We start from the raw sequence: 25,922 nt of genomic DNA, 5'->3' as shown, positions 1-25,922 counted from the left end.
ACAAAATTTGATAACACAATCTCAAGGGAAAAAAATGGAACTCTCTGCATCAAAATCCACAGTTAATTCCCGATTTACCACGCAAATCGTCTGTAGCTACATTTAGATTGGCAACAGGCCATGATTGTTTGGCCAAACACCTGAATAGAATTGTAATATATCAGTCCCCTAACTGCCCATTGTGCAACTCAAACCAAGAAATGGATTCGGAACACCTCAAAATCTGTGCTTCAGTGGCTGGCCATGATAATATCTTTGAAAAATATTTGAGTGCAAGAGGTCAAATGACTTTATTGTCAAACGCCTGGCATTAGAAAACAACAACAACATTTAACATTCTGAGGGTAATATAATGCCAAGCAACATTTAACTATATTTCAGTTTTTGATAATTCTTCTTCAGAAAGTGGCAAATATTCAGAATCAGAGCTGGAATTACTTCCTTCATCATTTGATTCATTAGAAAACTTAAGTTTCCTCCTATTTACCATTCTCTCCAAACTACCTTTCTTGCTTGACATTGTCTTGCAGTTATAGAAGATGCATGAAGTATTAGGGTAAGAACATACAACGGATAATAGAGCCATCTGTTAGGTTTTCTGCAGAAACTCTTGACACCATAATTTTAAATGTATTATTTCCCATGAGATGGCATGATTAGTTCAATTTGACCAAAAATGTGGCTTGGCACTTTCTTGCCGAGACCCCCTCAATTGTGTCATCTGCTTGAACGGAAATAAATTGTGCTTCATCTATTTCATTCCTTATTCTTTCTTGCAGCACGTCAGTTATGCACTCTATCAAGTCATTCTGTTTGTCGCTAGAAGTACCTCTGAAACTGGGAGTTGGAGTGCAAATGATTTTTTTTTAGATTTTGTTCTTCTTCAGCTAGTAAATCTAAAAGTTCTAAATAATTTCCCCTATATGCTGAATCTTCGTCTTCATGATGACCATGAAGTGTGAGTTCTTGTTTACTAAGAAAGTAATTGCTTGGATAAGGCAACTTAGAATTTTTCTGTTATTAGCAACTTTTTCATTGTGCTGAATAGCAGCAAGATGCAAACATTCTGACAGAGTGTGTTCTATTCGATTTCGGCCTAACATATGAAAACTTTCACGCTTTACATTCAAAATTTTTTATTGTTGAGATGCTATATTTTCTCCACTCAGATTCACCTCCAAGCATACACAAACAAAACAATACCTAATGGCTGAAGCTCACATGTGGAAAAAACACTAAGTTCACATTTCGTCTTACTGTAGTACTACAACTTTTTGTCTTTTATTCATAGTAAGACTGCTACTTTCATTAGCTCAAGTATGCCTTCCAGGAATCCCTGCTGCATGTGAACATTGCGAGCCCATTTATTTAATGTTGATATTACTACAATGCAAAATAAATTACATATAATATAGAAAGCTGATCACATTATTATTATTATTATTATTATTATTATTATTATTATTATTATTATTATTACCACCGTAAACTGGGGTTACTTTGAACACGGAGAAAACTTTGAACATTTTTTCAGAAAATCATATTTAGGTTTCTACATGCTGCACTTGTTATAGATGGAGGTAAATTATCATAAAAATCATTCTCATACAAATTTACCTCCATCTAACAAGTGTAGCATCTAGAAACCTAAATATGATTTTCTGAAAAAAATGTTCAAAGTTTCCTGTGTGTTCAAAGTAACCCCAGTTTACGGTATTATTATTATTATTATTATTATTATTATTATTATTATTATTATTATTATTATTATTATTATTATTGATGTTAATATAATGTTTTGTGTATATTTTATAACTACATTTATGGCAGAAATAGGGACAATTTTTAATATGATTTAAAGAAAATTCATATTAAAAATTGTTCCTAATTCTGCCATAAATATAGTTATAAGGATTTAAAGAGAATTTTGGAAGGCCTGAGGGGCAGAAAACCTTTGAGGAGACCGAGACGTAGACGGGAGATAATATTAAAATGGATTTGAGGGGACTGGATTTATCTTATTCAGAATAGGGACCAATAATGGGCTTATGTGAGGGCGGCAATGCACCTCTGGGTTCTTTAAAAGTCATTTGTAAGTGAGTTAAGTAAGTTTAAAGAAAATTATTGCTTTATGTAGGAAGGTTATTTTAGGTTAAAAGTAAATTATAACTTTCGATTTGATTTCATAAAGTGTTGTTATCTTAAGTACTAACCAATAATTTTGCAATAATGTATTACGAAGTAGTTTCTAGTGTTGATAAGCAGTATTGAAATCAATATTTAATCATTTACATTAACTTTTTACTGACTAGGATGTGGCGTCTTCGTTTTCTTAAATAAATATAGCACCACTTGCTTAAGCATCTCAAGACAAATGCAACTGTTATTTATTTTATTTATACATCCGCCTGTCATAACAGGTGACCATATAGGTCCGGAAAACAATAAAAAAAAATGCAAATATGGAATAGAGAGAAAAAATCAATAAGTAGGTAGCAATTATAGTACAATATGCAATTTAGAAAGTTAAAAAAATTAAACATTATATAAATGATTATCTAAAATGCCTATGGATTTCTTTAAGATATTTAAACAAATATTTTTAATATCTTGGGATGTCATATCATATTGTTTTAAAATGTCAGTAGTATATTTATATGCCAATCCGCAGGCACCAAAAAGCAAACCCCTCACCTCCCATGTGTAATCAATTGCATTATATCTCTCACTCAAGTGAGGAACACATGGGCGGCAAATGACTTATTTTTCTTGATCATTCGCTAAGGCTTGAGCTACATTCTTTTCAAACCATACAGTTGGGTTCAATATTACTGCCTTCTTCTTCTGTCTATTAAGAGCAACTATATCCGCTCAACTGTTACTGCCATCCTCAGATATACAATGTACTTCTTCATGTACTTCAAGATTTTTATTTTCTCTTAAATGTGAGGCAGTATAAGAGCAAACACTATGATGACATGTACATTGCACAATAAATCTCCTTTAGGACATAATCCTAGCACATGACCAAGAGTCTCAGTCGCCTCACATCCTGGAGTTCTACACTGTCGTGAAGTCATTCGCCCTGGTACTAATCTTACTGCTGCAGTATTGCATGACATTTTAATGGCAGTGGTCCATTCTGATGACATAATCCTTTTCTGTCACTCATCCAAGAATTTACTTTCGGTTCATCTTGGAAAACTGACACTTAACTAATACATTTTTTCCTTTATGCTGAAGACTAGCCCACACAATATAGACTTCCTTTTGTAAATGTTTTCTAATTTGTCTTCAGAATTTAATTTCGTAGTCTTCCTTTTAGACAAAATATGTTTTATCTGAGTAGACATAAACATATCCTTTACTAACTACTTTATTTTGGACTGTAAGTTTTCTGAATTTAACCTTAAATTCGCAAAGTATCCTATAGGATACAACAGGTTAATAGGCTATATGCTATAAGTTTAATAGAAGAATACAAAAAAAAAAAATGGTGGGAATTAAAATTTCACAATACTATAATATTGTACAACATATAAAATATGAACATTGCGACAGTTGTTTTCTTTACAATCCGACAAGGTTTAATAAACTAGTATGAGAAATTAAGGTTTGCCAATTTAAGTGTTAATAAGTTTGAGGTTATTGTTTTGTTGACTTAGCTTAGATATACTCATTTTGCAAGGTTATATGTTTAGCTAATAATTCATTATACTCATTTTCAAAATTAACAAGTGGATTTGCTGATTGGATACTGCATGGCTCTTCTGTACTTTCTTCATTTGAACTTTGAATACTGAACATCAACATTGTCGTTTCTCTTCTTTTCATCCTTTCAGACCCCACAATTGACTCACTTTCGATTTAATTTGTGCCTAACAGAAGAAGTTTTAGTGGCGATACAGTTCCTGTTCTTAGAAATTTAGGGAAAATTTCAGTATACAAATTCGTCACTGACAATTATATCTTAAAATACTAAAAAGAGCAGATTTGTCTGCGTTTGTCAAATGCGCATCATCATGCTTTAAGAAAAGGCACTTTTCAGTGTCAATAATTTATTTTGTGTGCACAAGGTTGGAATTTTGAAGTAAGAGGGAAAGGAAGGAATCCGTGTTCTGAAATTTATCTGAAATTTATTTTTTTAGATTCCATCAACTCCGCTCTCAGATTTCTTTTAAAGTCCTTCATTTTAAAATACCCATACAAAGTATCAAAATTCTACTTCTCAATCCATATTTTCCAAAGCAATTCATCTTTCGAAATTCTGAAATAAGAAACGGCACTCTCACCTTTTAAATTACGCATTTTCAAATAGCTGTTGTCACATATTGCAATTGCACAGCACATTCCAGGCATATAGAACTGAATCACTGGAACTGGATTGCCCACTTGGCATGCAATACGCCATCATTTGCTTTCTCCCACTCCTCTTCACCAAGCGGCATCACCTTTCCTACTCTTATCATCTTGGGAACAAGTATTCGAAAATAATTGATTAGCACTGAACTTTCAAACTGCTATGTATAATAAAACTTCTTGTCATGAAGTTGGGAAGGCCATGGGTCACGAAAAAAGGCAGGAAACCAAAATTTCAATTGGTGTTCTTCATAAGAATTAAAATACATTGAGATTATAGGAAAATAGTCGAGACTGAAAAAAATGTTCTATATGGTGGGAAAACGTAAATTCATGGTTTCACTGTATATGTTTTGAATTTGATCAAATATTACAGTATACTATGATAATTTGCTAGAAACCGTCATTGCACATAGGCTAGTTTTACACTGAAGCTAAACATCTTTATCTTGACTTGTGGACCATCCTGAACTCCAACCTCCGTACCTCAGAGTGCCAGTCCTTATATACTTGGTCAATCAAGGCCTAGTGTTATAAATAAAAACAGTTAACAATAGATATCTCGGTCATGACAACCTCATGAAATATCCAGTGGATTGAATAACCTATCCTGCTATGCACAACGTAATTATCTCTGATTTTCTTTGCGTTTTTTAACTCTTCATATTATTAACTGATTAAATTTCCAACTTCTTTACTGTGTTAATATTTAAGATTTAATCCTAAATATTAACACAGTAAAGAAGTTGGAAATTTAATCAATGATATATAAGTATTAAAAGTTTATATAGAAAAAAGAACGATCATATTAAACTGAGAAATGGAATAACTTCACAAATGTACACAAGGCACAAATTAAGTAAATATGTTGAATATACACTACATTTATATAATTCCATTCAATAAACAATTCGTACAGAATAAAATCTGTGGTTCCAAGGCGAAAGGTGATATGTCAATTTTTGGCAAAAACAAGATTTTGCGATATGAAGGGTACACGGGAAAAATGATCTAAACCACAATTCTCTTACTGGATTCGGAACACCTCAAAATCTGTGCTTCAGTGGCTAGTCATGATAATATCTTTGAAAAATATTGGAGTGCAAGAGGTCAAATGACTTTATTGTCAAACGCCTGGCATTAGAAAACAACAACAACAACAATTCTCTTAAGGGTGATGTCATCATCTAATTCAGTATATTACTGCAAAATTTAATGTTTTTCTCATCAAAACTGATAAAGGAGAATTCGCGGGTGCTCGTGTAGAGGGGTTTAAGTCAATATTACTCACTTTTCAGGAGAGCAAAAACAAAGTTTGAACCTATCTCATAAATCAGGATATAAATATTTCTACACGAAAACTAGCTGTGAATGTCCAAATATATGTTTACTTGGCTTATGATACATTCATTCATGGTATTCATCAAATGGTGTGAGGTAATTAATTAATATTATTGTGTAATCACTGACGTAATGCCTTTAGCACAAAAAAGCTGTAACTTAACCCATTTGGTTCAATCATTTTTTGAGAAAATTAACAATATAGAATAACAAGAGATCAATATTTGAATTATTTAAACTGACTGAATGCTACAACAATATAAATATTAAGTAAAAGTGCCAATAATAACTTTAATTTGACAATTACTGAAAATATTTCAATAGTTTATTTTGATGTTTTCACGAAAAATGAGTTCTTTTTCTTTGATGGAATGAATAATGATTAAGAATAATAATTTAATTATAAAGTAGAACATGTCAACAATACTAACGTGACAACATTTAAGACTCTTGTGTTTCATCTTCATCCGGAAGAACATCTGGTAAATCTTCTGTTTTGAGATTTTGATAAAATCCCCAAAATATCTTGAGGATCTTGAAATCCTCTTTCTTCTCTTTACTTATGTTCGGAGGCCCATCATGTATGGGAAATCGTATTTCACGGCTCCTAAGGTGGTAGCTTACTTCCTTAAAAGGAGTCTCTTCATTCAAATCTGTTCTTATTTCACCAGGTAGTTCCTGCCGTGTTAATAACGAAACCGACGTACCTCTTTCCACACAAATTTTTCACCTTCAAAATTCTCTTTCCTGCCTGTAGCACTGTATCATGGAGGGCTACAAAATCATAGAAATCTGATTGTTGCATCTCTGTCACTTTGAATGGTGTGTTCTTTCCGCACATTCTAACTAGCTTATACCAGCCATGAAGGTGGTATATTTGGAACATACTTGTCTTCTTTTTTCCCCTCAATAACTGAGTGGTCCGAGTCACATCCCAAGAGGGTGTGACCCAGAACCAGAACTTTGTGGTCAATTTGTTTTATTTTGCTGTTTTCCATTGTCATGAGTGCAAAAAAAAACGTAGCCACCATAACTGTTTTATTTTGACCTCCTGCTGTATCGGAATAGAGAACGGCCTGTTCTAATCTGTTATTTTCATTTGAAGACAAATATTTGTATAAACATGAGGCAATTTGATTTGCACCCCCTTCTGCCTATAGTTTCGTGCCACATAAAACAATGAGACTGACCTACGTTACAATCATGAATTGTCAAATTTTATATGTCCATATTTGCCTTTTACTTGACTCTCAAGAGGCATTGCTGCAGGTTGAAAACTACAGTTTCCTTGTTTTGTCTCTTTTCTTGACTTCTCTTTGTCAGCTGCTTTGGATAGGTACGTTTTGATAGCATCTTCTTGATGTACTCTCAGAGCATCTTTGATTATGAGCTTTTGATCTTCTGGAGCTACCGCCAGCTGCATTTGAAACTTGCCACACTTGGCACGTGTATCTTTATTTGGTATTTTTATTGCGATATTCTGTGGGTGAAATATTTCTTCATACTTGGGACGACCAACAGGATTGATGATTTTTGGTTGTCCTTGATATTCCTCTCACAGGTTCTTCAATGTACAGTAGGGAGGTAGGAATTTCTTCATGAATCCCTCCTTGTGTAATGGCTCTCGTATTTTGTAACAGAGTAAGTATGCTGATAAACTCTCTTAATAGCGCCCTCAGATCACTTATTTGAAGGAGAGTGTAATACTCTGTAGTTAGGAGAAGTTATTCCAGATGGTGAAGCTCCCATTTTATGAAGATTCATTTCCAAGAACTTTTTAGACTCCCTAAGTTTTTAGGAAACACGTTTTGCAGATAGGCTCTAAATTATGATCTGTTTGCAGATGGTGGGCCCAATTATAAGTCACATACCTAAACTTTTGCTTATTTGGAGATAGAGTCTTCTCTTTGCAGTGGTTGGTTCTTTGAATCGTACAAGTCCAAGAACTGCAATCCCTATACTCTCGGAACATTTTCTTCTTTATATTGCCCTTAAAACGAAACGAACGCTTCATTCTACATTCACTCAAAGATTTGCATTCCCTTGAAGGAACAATTTTCCATTTCTCAGTAACATATTCTACACCTGTGTTCCCTTTTCTCTTACTATTTTCTCTTGCTTTTCTAGTATTTCTTTAGGAGCTTTTCGTTTCATCCAGGCAGGCTGGACTACAGTTTCCTCACTCAAGTCATCAGATTGTTTATTTCCATCTATGTGTTCGTCATTACTAACTACTGGCTCATGTGAAGTATTACTGCGTACTGATAGAGCTTCTTCTGAGTCACATGAAGACATATCCATATCAGTCTTGTGGTATAAAATCAGGATCGATATTCGAATCATTACTACTAAATATATCTAGAAATTCCTCGGATACATCAGGTGGAGGGCTGCTCCTGAATATGGAAAGGTTAACAAATGGAAGTTGTTACTTGAAAGAGAACAATATGCATTACATTTAATTGGTTATTTAAGGACGCGGTATCAACTACGAGATTATTTAACTTCGATATAATTTTTTATTACGCAATGATGTTTGGCGTAGTAAGTCCGATGAAATGCCATAGATTGTCCGATATTCGCTTTACAGTAGGGGAAAACCTCGGTAATACCTAACCATATTGCAAACATATTGTAGCATCTACTACAATTTTAATTTTCTCCTGTCGCCAATCATATCTCTGTGCATTATGTGGACATGTCAGTCAGTTAAAGGGGATAAGTCAACATAACCTCCCATACAAATAAAATTCCACGGTACAAACAGAGTCAAATGAACTTAACCTCTTTCACACATTAACGCCTGATGTGCACAAAGAGATATGTAAACTTTTCCCATTTGGCACTGAACATAATCCCTTTGTCACAAAATATGGAGCACTACAACTCCGTCATCGATGGAAGAATCACATAACCCCTTTAACACAAGGTAGAAGTAATCGTGGGAAGTTGAAATTTGTACTTATCTCATTTTAGCCAATTTTAGACTTAACCCCCTCTACACGAGCACCCGCGAATTATCACCGCTTATATCTTTACTTCTTTTTCAGTAGAAACACCAATAAATTTTGCAGTAATATAACTTAACGAGAAGTGTGACTTTGGTCATTTTTCCCATGCACCCTTCATATGTGTTTAAGGTTACCAACACTAGTAAATAAAATTGTCGGTCATTTTACACATGCAACAAGTTTGCATGAATAAAGTGCATTAATATACTAAATACAGATTCAGCTAAGGAAACAGTTTCTTTCTATTGAACTGCATACATCTGACATTAGGAATACAAATTTTTGAGAAATAACAATATTGTTTCAGTGTTCCAAGTTCACTTTATAAGCTTTAACCCCTTACTGCATAGGACAGTTTTGCACATAGGCCTACTGATTTTATATTCAGATAACTTAAATAGTTCTATCTTTCTCAACTAATGTCACATATGGTCAAATCCAGTTATTGACAGTGTGCCATATCTGTCCCAGTATGCAGTTTCAAATATTATATGCTTATATTATAAGTTATATGAATATAAAATCGGTATGTGCCATATCTGTCCCAGAATGCAGTAAGGGGTTAAGATTTTCTTTTTCTTCTATTATAAAGCAATAAAGTTCTGCACAATTAAATTTAAGGTTTTCCATTATACATCAGGAGCAGGGTATTATATTCCAAAATATCAAGAAAGTTATTTCATACCATGTTCATCCTCCTCCAGTATTGACACTGAATTGCTAGCTATTGATGCTGCTCTTCAGTGTGTTACTCAAATTTCTGAAAAATCTATTTGCATGCTTACCGACCTACAAACCTATATGCACATAGAATTATTCCAATTCAGAAACAACTAAATAAACTAAAAGAACTCCAAAAGGAAATAACATTTCAATGGATACCTAGTCATTGTGGTATACCTGGAAACGAGAAAGTCGATAATATTGCAAAACAGGCAACATATTTGCAACCTAGACCTCTTCAAGTGATATCTCTATCCAATGCTTTTGCTTCAGTAAAGTCTCATTTTACAAACTTATGGATCAACACTTGGCTCTCTTCTGACAAAGGAAAAATTTTACAGTCTGTACAAAAGAAACCAAATGACCTGGAAATGTACAAAAACTTGCCCAGACATGTTCAAACATTTTTAACAAGAGCCAGAACAGGTCACATTGTCACTCAATTGTACCTACACCGATTTCACATTTCTGATAATCCTACTTGTCTGTGGTGTAATAATCATGAGAAAGATCTGGAACACATTCTTCTATACTGTCCATCCATAAACCACAAAAGAAGTAAATTAAAATCATCAGTACCAGTTGCAAAAGACACAGCCCTGCAGTATATATTGACTACACCTCACGTCTGGCTACTAGCAACAGGCATCTATAATGAACACCGATCAAAATACCCCTCATTTCTCGTGAAAAACAACTGAATAGACTACAGTGGACTATAGTGGACTTTATGTTGTCAGCAAACAGCTGGATACATTAAGAAGATTGATTATACAAAGTTCAGCTTTTAGTATTTCTACATTTAAAGAATTTCTCTCATCATCCCATAATATGTTATTCATGATACTAAATATACACTCCATAAACACTGTTCTTATTTGTGGAGATTTCACTGAGGCATCTTTACCCTGAAAATATTTACACTGTTTTCCAACATTTGTCAAATATTCATCTTTCACAAAGAAAGAAACCTCTTCATTTAATAAGCACAGGTCACTGTAGAGTGTATCTTCATCTAGTTGAAGCCCTAATTTTTGTTCAACACTTAAAATTTTTGGTGTAGAACCATCAAGTTTCGAGGCCGAAAAATGCTTGAAAATTCCCATATCTTTAGTTGCTCTGAGTGAAAGATTGCATAAAATAGAGAAAAATTCCTTTTAGTCTAGTTAACAAAAGCTCTTATCACAAGTTCTCAAACTTTCTTGATAAAATTACCGGCCATAAATGGGGCTGGTAAGGGGTTCATACCAGCCACCGGCCTTATGATGGGACCCACCAAAATTTCCCGCCGGACCAGTGAAATTTTAACTAGTAGACAACCCTGTATGTGATGCATCCTGAATTCTGGATGGCATCTTTATTGTGGCAAAAGATGATATGCAGATTTCTACTCCGTATTATTTTTCTCTCTAATCCATTGTGTTGAAACATGATATTATAATTTTATACACCTGTTACTTACTTACTTACTGGCTTTTAAGGAACCCAGAGGTTCATTGCCGCCCTCACATAAGCCTGCCTTTGGTCCCTATCCTGAGCAAGATTAATCCAGTCTCTACCATCATATCCCACCTCCCTCAAATCCATTTTCATATTATCCTCCCATCTACGTCTCGGCCTCCCCAAAGGTCTTTTCCCCTCTGGCCTCCCAGCTAACACTCTATATGCATTTCTGGATTTGCCCATACGTGCTACATGCCCTGCCCATCTCAAACGTCTGGATTTAATGTTCCTAATTATGTCAGGTGAAGGATGCAATGCATGCAGCTCTGCATTGTGTAACTTTCTTCATTCTCCTGTAACTTCATCCCTCTTAGCCCCAAATATTTTCCTAAGAACCTTATTCTCAAAAACCCTCAATCTCTGTTCCTCTCTCAAAGTGAGAGTCCAAGTTTCACAGCCATACAGAACAACCGGTAATGTAACTGTTTTATAAATTCTAACTTTCAGATTTTTTGACAGCAGACTAGATGACAAAAGCTTCTCAACCGAATAATAACAGGCATTTCCCATATTTATTCTGCGTTTAATTTCCTCCCGAGTGTCATTTAACACCTGTTAAAACTTTAATCTCGTTCCTTAAAAACTACAAAAATGACATCACATTTTGACTTGTACCTACACAAATGTCAGTTTGTGAACGTGTGTCCATAACAAAGAGAAAGAACAGTGTGAGAACTAGAAGAGGAGAAATGCATAGTATGTGTGGTGAAGTCATATCGATTTCTTGAAATTTCCTACACTAAATGAAAACCTTTTTTGTTTTAGAGCAAGGACCATTGTTGCCAACACCACATGTAAACCAAGAAAATATTAACACTAATCAGCAAGTTCCAAATGTGGCTTACAACATACCATGGAAACCTGTTACTATGTATAACAACCATTGGAAACCTGTCTGTACGAGCCAGTCATTGTACGGTCAGACAAATGGATCTTGGCAACGGAGTTACGATCACAGACAGCAGAGAAAGTTTATGCCATATTACTTGTAAATAAGTTTACTTACAATTTAAGATTAATAAACTGAAGACTGAAATGTAATGATGTGGCTGGTAGGTTTTTAACGTATTTAAATGCATAATCACTTCACTTTTAAGTCACTTTGTGTCAAAATTAAATTGGAACAAATACTTAAGCAAATTACGAAATGACAAAATAATTTTTTCAACTGTATGATAACAACCTTTGAAATATAATTCAGGTTAAACATCAGGCAATAATATCTAAATGGAATATATATCATTGTATCATGTCTCCTTTTGTTAGGCCTATTGTAGATTGTAATAATTATGTCACATTCTATAAATTGCATTTTAATTAAATATTAATAATCCTTCTGTTATTTACTTCCTTGAACCCTTTGAAACCAATGGAATTACGAGAAGTCAATTTGAAATTATCAGTGTTGAGTCATTCCACGTCAAATTACACAAAATTATACAAATTTTGACCTTCATATTTCTGATTGCGTTTATATTTTTTTTTTACCAACTCTATGGGTCTAATAAACCAACAATTGTGTTTTTATTTCCTCCTAAGTCCACATGTTTTTAAAATATTGCATGCTAAAATTCGTTAAAAATGTTGCACAATGCAACATTTAAAGCGTCATATTTCTGAGGATATTGATGTTAAAATTTTTTTGAAAAATGCATTTAAAAGCTTAAAGTACTGTCTTTTGTTAAATATTTACTAACTAATTTTAATATAATTATTACAAATATTTTTTTATGATTCAATTTTTAAAAGTTAGATATCAATGTGAAATAGCCGTATTAAAAATCTAAAAAAATGTCTACTAGGTGCACTGAAGTATTCTTAATAATTCCAGAAAAAATCACAATGGGATTTCCAATAGTTTAATGGAAATTTAATTACTTACGAAACAATGTGTAGCGGTCTATGCAGCAGCAGTGGATGGGAAGCGTTGAAGTGCGCTGGGAGGTTTATCGGCGCTGGATGATTGAGTGAATGTTGCAACATTACACCCAGTATGGATCAAGCCACTCGAGAAAACGCTGCTAATTTACTTGTTATATCTTCAAATATTTGTGCATTATGCTTTTTAAACATTTGTTTTCACCCACACTACACTTTAAATTTTCATTCACCTACTTTCTTTCTCGAAAGAAAATTGTTCTACTAAATCTTCAGTTTCTGACAACGGAGTGAAAGAATGTAATTTTAATGTACCAGTTATTGGTTTTAGATTGTGATATCTGGCCTGCAAATTTTCAGTGTGGTTTTTGTGCTTATTCAATGGACAAAATTTAACGACACGTTAGAATTTTTTTTTTGTGACCAATCAAACAGTTTTTTTTTTTTTTTTTTTGTGTTGTTATAGGATCTTGTATAGGCTGGCTCTCGTGGCAAATCTTTAACAGTTCCTCCAATGCCATCACATGGACCTTTACCATGCAATGTTGCAAAGAAGTGTCATTTGGCGCTAATTCCGTAATCGTCTTCATGTAAACAATTATTTTTAAAATTATTTTTGTTTTTGTATTGTGAACTTGATCCATTGGAAAAGTAGATGATTTTTTTTCATATTCTTGGTTCAAGAAATTGATTGCTTCGGATTGAAAAAAGTGAAATGAATCGGTGTCATGTTTCATGCTTTCTGAGATGACAACAATACTTTTGTGACGAATTTCTGTATCTTCTTTGAAATATACTACGAAAGGATGTATTGTGGCTTGGCATTTGTTCCAATGCACACCTTGTACTGAATCTTGTATTACAAATGAATGATTTTCAGAAAAATCTGCAATAACTACGTAATTTTCAGATTGTACATTTTCTTTGCATTCCGTCAAAAATAAAATATGGCCGACTTTTGAAGGGATGACGATGCATCTTCTACATGAAAAAATTTACTTGCTAGGGAACCTTTTACTTTTTTAAACTTTTCACCGGGGTATCGTTTTCGTTGTAGTTTTCTTTTCTTTTCTTGATAACGGATTCTATTGACATCAAACTCTGGTTTAATTCCTCAATATTACTGATTTCTAGCGCTTTATCCATATAACTGCTAGAAGAAGAACTGGCATAATCACTTTCTCTGTCCGCATTTTCATTTGATTCATGTTTATTAATATCACAAGAACTACTGGCTTCACATATAATTTCACCTGACCTATCCGGAAGTTGATAGAGTTTTTACGGAAAGAATGACATATTCGCACATTCAAAGACTCCTTTAAATTGAGCTTTATCAATAAATCGCGACTTACGCGTCTTAGTGTATTTTTCTTTTTAAAAGCGTGATTAGGAAGGTCAAATGGATTTAAACACTTCTTATATATTACGCAATCTTTGCTGTCACTAATGTTGTATAAAAGTCATTATTTTTCTCTTATATATTTTGTCTCCTGCCATCTGTTTACTGTCATAAAGTTTACTGCCTTACCCAGCCTTGCTATCGTTAAATACTTGGCTATATTACAGTATAAACATACAGCATTGTGAAGGGCTCCCCCTCTCAGCTGAGCTGACAATAATAAAATAACTTTAGATAAGATATTTACTGTTCCTTAAGGTATTAATTATTTGATGAATGAATGCATTTGTATTTTAGTGTGGCGTATATGCAATGGGGAATTTTATAAAACTCTCCGTGGTCAGCCTTCTAGCCCACAGCCGCAAGCAATTCATTAGCTGGGGTTCGCGAGCGCGTCCATGCCTCCGGAAAATAAATTGTTACAAATGTATGTGTGCAGATCCCATATTTCTAAATGCAGTAGTTTACAGATAATACATCAGGGAACAAGTCTTTTTTTTTTTTTTTTCAGATTTTTAACTTGGCTGTATAATATAGTAAATTTGCTTTGAAAAATAAATGATTAAAAAATTAGGCCAAATTTTAAATTTATTTGTGATAAGCCTAAAGTAATAAAAAGTGTTGTATTTAGTCTTTCAAATGCGCCAAACCGCAAATCTCAATTATATGCAGACACAGAGTTCCAAGTGAGTTTTTGTAACAGTGCGCGCATAATTTGCGTAATTTCAAATAGTCATAACTACACAAATAATTAATAATTGTGAAAATAAAACAGTACGGGTCTCCTTGTTTGATGTTTGGAATTCATGAAAAAAAATTCGACCATTTATGAGAAGGTCGTGTTTTATTGCTGTGCGGTTTGACGTGGAATGACTGTTATGTATGTATATATACATTAATTCAGTGTATACCTGAAATCTGAAGGAAAACTCGTATTTCTGTAACTGATTCATTTAATTAATTTTCTAACATACCATATAATGAGGTTGTTACTCTGTTTTAAGACACAACCTTATATTGTCACAATTGGATTGTCCACTTTTGCTTACAATATACATCAAAGACTGTGACACATATGCTACTAACAGTACGAACTAATTTATATTACTAATGTTGTTATTCTCTAGGGAGTAATAGATCTCTCTCTCGTTCATAAAATCTATAAAGGTATCTTTTCTTTGTTGGTTTAGTTTTTATTTATTTAATCCTAACATATTTCTCCAATTAAGAGAATAGTCGTAAAAATAAAATTATAAAGTATCACTTTTAAATATGAAACTAGAACACACTAAGAGTGCAGTCATTATGCATCTTTATATGGGATATTACACAATTATGAAACTAAATCCAGACTTAGTGCTTTATAGTTACCAATTTTGGAGTCCATATATGACATATTGTGTAGTAAGTGAATTTTAGTTTGTAATTTTTTTCTGAGGATATTAAGATTGTCATTGTTTTGATAGATTGTGCTGATTACAGCTGGGATATTTAATCTCTGAAGCAACAGTATTTTTTTATGTTTCTTTTCTTTCATTTTCATTCTTTTAGTATTTACTTTTTTTCAGCTTCTATCCTGCTTTAAACATTCTGTTTAGTCGATGTCTCATTGTGGTAAATATTTTTTAAGCTGTCATGTTTTATCAGAAAGGTGAAAGAGCTTTGTTGTTACAAAAACGTAATGTTTTAAAAATTGTTTTTTGGCTGTATCAGTATATATTCTAGCAAATATTCATTATAGTAACTTTCGTGCTTGTATAAAAGCATGTACTTCTTTGTTAAAATCGAGATAGGGAGCTAAATAATACAAATTAAATATTTGTTATTTCAAGTTCACTTACTACTATATCTGTTACTTTCTTAAATATTGTATGATTTTGCTAAGAGGATTGTAAACTGAAACGTGTATCTTAAACAAAATGTGATAAATGATTAGCCTACTCAGTTATACAGTTACTTATGAGAATAATAAAGGTACAAAAATTTCAATTGTGAATACAATAACTTGTTTTGTGTGTCGATTTTTATGTGCATAAGCTTTATAACAGCATACATTTCGCTGTTGTTTGACTTAAATTGAAGACACATACAGTAGTTCAATAAAAATTTTAAATCTCTGTTATTTCAGGTTGATCACTTATTACTTTGTATTACCTTCTTACTTATTGTATTGTTTTTGCTAAAATGAGTGTAAACTGAAAATGTATCTTAAACGATATGTGATAAATTTACTCTGATGTGACAGTAATAGAGGTACAAAAATAACACTTGGGAATACAACAGTTCCTTATTAGATTCGATACTTTTCATATGCAATGATTTGAAATATTTTTGATATGCATTGGATTAAGTGTTGTAAGTTTGTATTTCTGTCATATTATTTGTTACTTTTTAACTGCGATTTATCTTTTTAGTATGTGCTCCATTACTATTTCATAGGTAATGGTTGTTTATTTATTTTGTAGTGTATAATTTTGATTCAGAGTAAAAGTTTTACTCCCAACTGTAAATTTTGAAGCATGTATGGAAAAAACTTTCATTTGAGGAACAATAACATTTACAGTGCTTCAGAATTCAGTATTGAATTCATTCTATGTGTATGTGCCAATGCTGAAATTTAATTGTAGTAGTGAAATAAAATGAAGTATTTAGTTAAACCTGTCTCCATTTGAATTTTTTTTTTTTCAATAATTAGGAGGGAATGAATATCTTAGGGACATATCTTTTTCTGAACCCTTCAAATTTTTTATGATTTTCCGTTCATTATGAACTCTTGATTATAAATATGTGTGTGAGTATCCAATGCCTACCCACTTCACTTGCGTGATTCGGGTTCCGCATATTGCTGATAGATGGCAGAACTGTGACCCATTTTCTAGTTGTACACCATTTCGGTGGGTCACACTGTACATGGTGTGTATCTGTGGAGAGTTATGTCGTGATTGAGGGTGAGTGTATGTGTAATGTCTGGAATGAGTGATGATGATGATATGGAAGGGAGAAGGGGAAACCTGGTGCCGGCACGTAGCCTACTCCTGTCGAATAGCAACAAGGGGACCACCAGACTTAACGTCCCCATCCGACAGACGAATCACTATCAACAGTGACATATGCCTTCTCTTCATATGCACTGCGAAGAGATTTGGGATTTAACCCAGGCATATTGGTGCACAATCTAGTGATTAGAAGTTGTGCACCGCCATCTCTCCTAGTCCCGAGGTAGAAATTTTACAAGAAAATTTCTGACCCTGCCAGGAATCGAACCTGGGCCATATAGTCTGGAGGCAGACTCGCTACCACTGAGCTAACTCAGCGGACTGATTATAAATATAAAAATTATCACCTTTCTTTGTTCAACCCTTGACATGTTTAAACCATTGTGTACCAGTTGGTTATCCTGTTGGATATCATTCTCAGGTGGAAGGGATCATTACATTTTGGTAAGATCAGATGATGATAGTTCTTGGTCAAAGAAGTCTGTGTAATATCTTCTATCTTATTAGCTGGAACTGAACAGGGAGCCTGAAGTCCTTCACCCATGACCTGTCTTACTACTTTCCTCCTCTAGTTGTTGAAGTTGTACTGTGTGTTTCTCTCTAACCTTTTTCTAGAATTGTTTAAATTAGGTAGGTAAATCTCTCTTCTTCGTAAATTGCGGTATTTAACTGCAGAGTAGAAAGATGTTGGATAAATTTTTTAAGGTACAACATTTCAATACTTCTAGGACAAGGTGATCGAGATCTTCATAATTTTTTTATTAATAATTTCTTGAATCTATCTTCCCATTTTTTCATTGGTGTATTAGCAGCAGGGGAATTTTTCCTGGCATTGTCTTTATAATATGCTGAAGATTCATTATGAGATATATTGATATATACATAGGAAGAAGAAATCTTATTTCTGTGTTCTTCGGGATGGCTTTATATGGATGTTGAGCGAGACATAGTATTTATCATAGATAGGGGAGGGGGATGTTGGTGACCTAAAAACTACTTAAAATAATCATTAAAATGCCCTTAAACTAATGGAATAAAAAACATTAAATTTACAAGAAAAAGACACAACTTCATAAAAATTAGTCACCTTGTTTCAATGACTGCCCTGGATATCAAAGGATATTAAGTCACTTTTTTTATTTGAAATAAATGCTTTCTTTCGAATGAATGGGAGTAGGTACTTACTTAAAGGAGTTTTCTTACTCTTTTCATTCCGATTTCTTCTTTTACGGGACGAATTCAATGAAGATTCAGTGTCTTTCTTAGGTGTTGCAGGAACTTGAGAGCCAACAGTGGAATTTTGTTTATATTTTTATTGATCTCTAGAATTCAATTTCTAGGTTCATCATTTTTTCCAGATAATTACTTCTGAAATTTTCAGGTAGTTGGCAATCCCAGGAGAAGGCTGAAAATATCAAACACGAAATTATACTCATAACCATATTGTTCTATACTGTGCCAACAGTGGAATTCTGTGTATTTTTATTGATCTCTAGAAATACACGTGGCATTACTGGAAAAATAACCTCAGATTTCTTTTCAATTTCTAGTTTCTTCATTTTTTCGAGACAATTACTTTTGAAATTTCCTGGCAGCTGACAATCCCAAGACAAGGCTGAAAATATCAAACACGAAATTATACTCATAACCACATTACTCTATACTGTGCCAACAGTGGAATTGTGTATTTTTATTGATCTCTAGAAATACACGTGGCATTACTGGAAATATAACTTCAGTCTTATTTTCAAGTTCTAGTTTCTTCATTTTTTGGAGACAATTACTTTTGAAATTTTCTGGCAGCTGACAATCCCAAGACAAGGCTGAAAATATCAAACACGAAATTATACTCATAACCACATTGCTCTATACTGTGCCAACAGTGGAATTGTGTATTTTTATTGATCTCTAGAAATACACGTGGCACTAATGGAAATATAACCTCAGTATTCTTTTCAATTTCTAGTTTCTTCATTTTTTCGAGACAATTACTTTTGAAATTTCCTGGCAGCTGACAATCCCAAGACAAGGCTGAAAATATCAAACACGAAATTATACTCATAACCACATTGCTCTATACTGTGCCAACAGTGGAATTGTGTATTTTTATTGATCTCTAGAAATACACGTGGCATTACTGGAAATATATCCTCAGTCTTCTTTTCAATTTCTAGTTTCTTCATTTTTTGGAGACAATTACTTTTGAAATTTCCTGGCAGCTAACAATCCCAAGACAAGGCTGAAAATATCAAACACGAAATTATACTCATAACCACATTGCTCTATACTGTGCCAACAGTGGAATTGTGTATTTTTATTGATCTCTAGAAATACACGTGGCATTAATGGAAATATAACCTCAGTATTCTTTTCAATTTCTAGTTTCTTCATTTTTTCGAGACAATTACTTTTGAAATTTCCTGGCAGCTGACAATCCCAAGACAAGGCTGAAAATATCAAACACGAAATTATACTCATAACCACATTGCTCTATACTGTGCTTATGTATCTCTCAACCAAAGACGTTGTAGTTATATATCTAGACACACAATTGGTGCTGATGTCGTGTACAAATTTGAAACCTCTCGCGCAGGTTCGCATGACGCCATGTTTTGGGAGCACGAATGATTGTTTCTATAAAGCATTCGGGGTTTAGAAAATACCATTGAGCATATAGGCGTTTTCTTAGTGGATTTCCTCCTCCTTCTCCTCCTCCTCCTCCTCCTCCTCCTTCTTCTTCTTCTTCTTCTTCTTCTTCATCTATCCCTTATGCCTTGCAGCGTCGGGTCCTCCACTCATTTCTTATATCTCTCCCTGTCCAATGCCAATCTTCTTATTTCCCAGATTTCCTCTTCTCCTCACCACATCATTAACGTATTGTTCCCATTCTATTCTTGGTCTACCCCTCCTCCTTTTACCTTCTACTCTTGATTCGAATACTTCTTTCACTTTCCTCTCATCTCCCATTCTAACCAGATGTCCAAACCAATTCAGTTGTTTCCTTTCAATTTGTTCTACCACTTGTGCCTGCTGTAGTTCATTTCTAATATTTATATTTCTAACTCTATCTCTCTTAGTTTTCCCAACTACTTTTCTCAGATATTTCATTTCTGATGCCGTCACTCTACTTTTATGCTTATTCATCATTGCCCAAGTCTCAGCACCATATAGGAGTACAGGTAAATATACTGTTTTATAAATCTGCATTTTTGTTTTCTTGTTTACTTCTCTCTTTCCAATAATTGTATTATTTAGATTATAATAAACTTGATTTGCTTTTCTAATTCGATTGTTTATTTCTTCGTCTAGTTTGCCATCGTCATTTATTATTGTTCCTAAATACTTATAACTATTTACTTGTTCTAATGTTTGATCTTTCCATTTTATTTCGAAATTTACCTTTTCCCCTCCAATCTTCATTATTTTGCTTTTACTAATATTCACAGCCATACCTCGTTCTTCTAAGGTAGGCCTACTATAACTGCATTCTGAAGGTCTTCAACATTATTATTAATCAAAACAATATCGTCTGCATATATCAGTGATTGCAGGTATATAGGTCTAAGTTTCCAATTTCCAACTTTATAGCTTCTTGTTCGTCTTCTGCATTGTTTTATGATTTGATCCATAAATGTTATAAATAATAGTGGGCTTAGAATGTCTCCTTGTTTCATTCCTTTTTCCATTCTAAAATTTCCACTCTGTTGTCCATTTATTCTTACTGACCCTTGCACTTTCTTATATATACTTTTAATTACTTTAATTTAATTAATGTCCAAAATTAATTTCTTATTTACTTCTAAATTATGTAGTGATTTCCATATTTCTTTTTCGGTACTCTATCGAATGCTGATTTTTAGATCTAGAAAAGCTAAGTACACATCTTTTCCTATACTATTAGCTTTTCCTATCATTGTTCTCAATGTACAAATATGATCCTGGGTTTGTCTTAATGGTCGGAATGCTGCTTGTTCTTCTAACTTTCCTTCTACTTCCCTTCTAAGTCTGCTTTCCACTATTCTAGTATATAGTTTAAAGACAACAGAGGAAAGGCATATAGCTCTGTAGTTCTCACATTTTGTACTACTTCCACTTTTAAAAATGGGTATTATGTAATTATATTCCCAATCACTTGGTATTCTTTCTTCTTTCCATACTTGTTGGAAGATCTTTCTTAGCCATACTATAACCCATCTTCCTCCATATTTGATCATTTCCGGTGTTATACTGTCTGGTCCAACTGCTTTTCCCAGTTTCATGCTATCTATAGCTATTTCAACATCTATTTCATTTACATTATTGTTTTCATTTTTATTAAAATTATTCTCTACGTCATCTTCTTCTTCTATTTCATTCGTTGCTTCCTCTTTAAAAATATCTTCATAATACTCCCTCCATGTATCAAGAATTTTAGGTGTATCAGTAATTAATTTATTCTCTTTATCCTGTATGTTTCTTATTCTTTTTCCTGTCTTTCCACGTAATCCCTTAATTAATGTCCAAAAATTTCTTTTATTACCTTTAAAATTATTTTCTATTTCATTCCCAAACCCTTCCCATGTTTGTTCTTTGGCCTTTCGAACTTCTATTTTGGCTTCATTTCTTGCTGTTACATAACTCTGCCAATCCTCTCTTGTCTTTGTTTCACAATATCTCTTCCATGTCATTTTCTTCTGTTTCACTTTCTTTTTAACTTCTTCATTCCACCATTTCGTATGTTTAGTCCTTGAACTAACTGTTTTCTTCCCACATACTTCTTCCGTAGTGCTAAGCATTATTTCTTTAAATTTTTGCCATTTGCTCTCTAAATTTACAAAATTCTGATCATCATTTTCTATTAATTTATCTTCTATTTCCCTTTTAAATTCTTGTCGTTTATGTAAATTATTCAATTCTTCTATTTTTAGCTTTATGTATCTTTTGTTTTTAACAGTTTTTGGAGCTCTAAACCTTGTTTTCATTATTAGTAATTTATGCTGTGTACTCAGTTCTGCATTACGAAAAACTCTAACATCTAGTATTGCATAGCTAGTTCTCTTTGTGTATGTAAAATAGTCAATAGCACTCCTAGCTTGTCTTTCTTCAGCTATGAATGTCAGTTGATGTATATTTTTATGTGGGTAGAATGTATTTCCTATCAAGATTTGATTATTAATGCAAAATTCTATCATTCTTGTTCCATTTCCATTCCTAATCTCTTCTGCCCCATGTTTTCCCATGCATCCAAAGCCTGTATTCATATCTTTTCCTATTCTTGCATTCCAGTCCCCCATTATTATTACATGTTCTGTTTCATCTCTTGCCTTATCTAATATTCTTTGCAGTTCATCATAAAATTCGTCTTTTTCTGAATTGTCTTTCTCATCTGTAGGAGCATAAATTTGAATCAATCATACCTTTTCATCTAGATCTAAGTCTACTCTTACTATTCTTGAGTTTATTGGTTCCCAAAATATCACCCTATCACTAGTTTCTTTATTTAATATTATTCCTACACCTTCCTTCACTCTCTGATCTTCACCAACTCCAGAATATTTCAGTGTATATCCTTTATCAAGCTGTATGTCCCCAGTTCCTTTCTTTTTAGTTTCACTAAGTCCTAATATGGCTATTTTATATTTTTCCATTTCCTCAGCTATTTCAACTTCCTTTCCTGTTAATGATGTGATGTTCCATGTTCCCATAATCATATTCCTTTTCTTGCTCGGTTGTTGTCTAGAAATGCGCCCAGCTATATTCATATGTATCCTCTGAATCAATAAGAATCCACTATGCGGGTGATTAGCCCTGTGATAGCTTCACTGGAGCCCCGATTCGCCTAGTGTTTCGTGGTTCTCGTTAGGCGTTCACAGCTACCGTAGCGGTCGTGGGACACATGAAGTTCCTGCTGTACATCACCCTAACGAGCCATCCACTACTTTACTAGTTACCACCTCCCACGGCGAGGACGTTGGGGTTGGACTTGGGGAGGTGGATTTCCTCCTTCACTGTAATATAACTAAGCTTATTTACGTATTTTGTAATGTATAATATAAAATAACAGAAGTAAATCTAAATATTGTAACTAAGCATTGTTTTAAATATAAACGCCTTATATTGCTCATAAATAGACTTATTAGTTTATTTCTATTTCCTATGACCAAATACATGGAATATTTTTACATATTTTTTATATACGTTAGAAAATACGTAAATAATTTATTTAAATTATATTACAAAGAGAGGGACGTCCGCTAAAAATGTCTATATACCCAATAGTATTTTCCAAACACCTAACGCACTGTGATAATAATCCTCAGTGTTTTGAGAATCAGAGGCGATATGACTCTTCTACTGCAGACATTGATTGCAATTCCCTCATTCTTACATCATTCTCAATGACACAATATTGTCAAAATGTGATTGTATTCATTGCTGGCTTAGTTGTTAAATCATTAAGAAAAATATGGTGTAATAAATCTAAAGACTCAATTTATAGTACGTAGCCTACCAGCAGTAAACATAATCTCTCTTATTTTTTTAACGAAAGAATAATGGGATTCTTGTCATACCATCATCTGAGATTATAGAAATAGGGGAAATAGGTATAAAATGACATATCCTAAGGAAAATGTGAAAAGAAGTGTACATACGTGACAAAAATGATAACTTTTACTTCATCACTTAATGTTAATGCCACATTTTATGCAACTTTTTTTTTACCTGGAAATCACTACACTTGCGCTCTGTTTAGCTATAACAGTGTACAGGTGTGAAGCATTGAAAATCTATGAAGGGACTCGTCTGCCTAGCCAACAGGGTAATAAAATTTATGACCGACAGGCCAGTACATCCTCCTACCCTCTAGAATTTTGCAAAGAAAACTTGTTTTTATTTTAGTGACCTACATATTTCGTATTTTCCTTGAAATTACACGCTGTTTCAAAATATAGTTACAAAATATAGTGTGTCCAAAATATTGTTTCCATTTTAAACAGTAGCAGACAGTTTCCATTTCCGTGTTGGACAGTTTCCGTTTTATTCAGGAAAAATTACACATAATACATACAAATTTTGCCAGGACCAATAAATTGTTCCGAAATAGACAGGATTCCGGATTATTCAGGTTCCAATTTGAACAGGTTTCACTGTAGTAACTTTCGAGCTTTGTATAAAAGCATGTATTTCTTTGTTGCAATACTTAAAATCGAGATAGGGGCTAAATAATACAAATTAAATATTTGTTATTTCAAGTTCACTTACCACTATCTGTTACTTTCTTAAATATTGTATGATTTTGCTAAGATGATTGTAAACTGAAACGTGTATCTTAAACAAAATGTGATAAATGATTAGCCTATTCAGTTGTACAGTTACTTATGAGAATAATAAAGGTACAAAAATTTCAGTTGTGAATACAACAACTTGTTTTGTGTGTCGATTTTTATGTGCATAAGTTTTATAACAGCATACATTTCACTGTTGTTTGACTTAAATTGAAGACACATACAGTAGTTCAATAAAAATTTTAAATCTCTGTTATTTCAGGTTGATCACTTATTACTTTGTATTACCTTCTTACTTATTGTATTGTTGATCACTTATTACTTTGTATTACCTTCTTACTTATTGTATTGTTTTTGCTAAAATGAGGGTAAACTGAAAATGTATCTTAAACAATATGTGATAAATTTACTCTGATGTGACAGTAATAGAGGTACAAAAAAAAACACTTGAGAATACAACAGTTCCTTATTAGATTCGATACTTTCCATATGCAATGAATTTGAAATAATTTTGATATGCATTGGATTAAGTGTTGTAAGTTTGTATTTCTGTCATATTATTTGTTACTTTTTAACTGTGATTTATCCTGTTAGTATGTGCTCCATAACTGTTTCATAGATAATGGTTGTTTATTTATTTTGTAGTGTATAATTTTGATTCAGAGTAAAAGTTTTACTCCCAACTCTAAATTTTGAAGCATGTATGGAAAAAACTTTCATTTGAGGAACAACATTTACAGTGCTTCAGAATTCAATATTGAATTCATTCTATGTGTATGTGCAATGCTGAAATTTAATTGTAGTAGTGAAATAAAATGAAGTATTTAGTTAAACTTGTCTCCATTTGAATTTTTTTTTTCAATAATTAGGAGAAAATGAACATCTTAGGGACACATTTTTTTCTGAACCCTTCAAATTTTTTTATGATTTTCCGTTCATTATGAACTCTTGATTATAAATATGTGTGTGTATCCAATGCCTACCCACTTCACTTGCGTGATTCGGGTTCCGCATATTGCGGATAGATGGCAGAACTGTGACCCATTTTCTAGTTGTACACCATTTCGGCGGGTCACACTATACATGATGTATATCTGTGGAGAGTTATGTCGTGTACGAGGTTGAGTGTATGTGTAAGTGTTCGTGTAAGTGTAATGTCTGGAATGAGTGATGATGATGATGATGATGATGATATGGAAGGGAGAAGGGGAAACCTGGTGCCAGCACGTAGCCTACTCCTGTCGAATAGCACCAAGGGGGCCACCAGACTTAACGTCCCCATCTGACAGACAAATCACTATCAACAGTGACTTATGCTTTCTCTTCATATGCACTGCGGAGAGATTTGGGATTTAACCCAGGCATATTGGTGCACAATCTAGAGGTAGAAATTTTACAAGAAAATTTCTGACCCCACCAGGAATCGAACCCGGGCCAGATAGTC

At 33.3% G+C, this 25,922-nt stretch overlaps 1 protein-coding gene across 3 annotated transcripts in view; it reads left to right on the top strand.

The window, feature by feature from the left end:
* Nucleotides 1-25,922, top strand: part of LOC138701422 (PC-esterase domain-containing protein 1A-like) — a 166,834-nt gene that overhangs the window by 105,421 nt on the left and 35,491 nt on the right. For 2 of the 3 annotated variants that reach the window (XM_069828290.1, XM_069828288.1), the window contains exon 10: nt 11,703-25,317. The exons of the other annotated variant lie outside the window; for it this stretch is intronic. In XM_069828290.1, coding sequence (XP_069684391.1) covers nt 11,703-11,929 — 227 coding nt within the window. In that variant the 3' untranslated portion in view covers nt 11,930-25,317. Of the gene's footprint in view, nt 1-11,702; nt 25,318-25,922 lie in introns of those variants that run through there. 3 annotated transcript variants of the gene reach the window in all.

Source organism: Periplaneta americana, chromosome 6, assembly GCF_040183065.1.
Source record: "Periplaneta americana isolate PAMFEO1 chromosome 6, P.americana_PAMFEO1_priV1, whole genome shotgun sequence".
Taxonomy (NCBI): domain Eukaryota; kingdom Metazoa; phylum Arthropoda; class Insecta; order Blattodea; family Blattidae; genus Periplaneta; species Periplaneta americana.
This window is presented reverse-complemented; position numbering and strand designations above follow the sequence as displayed.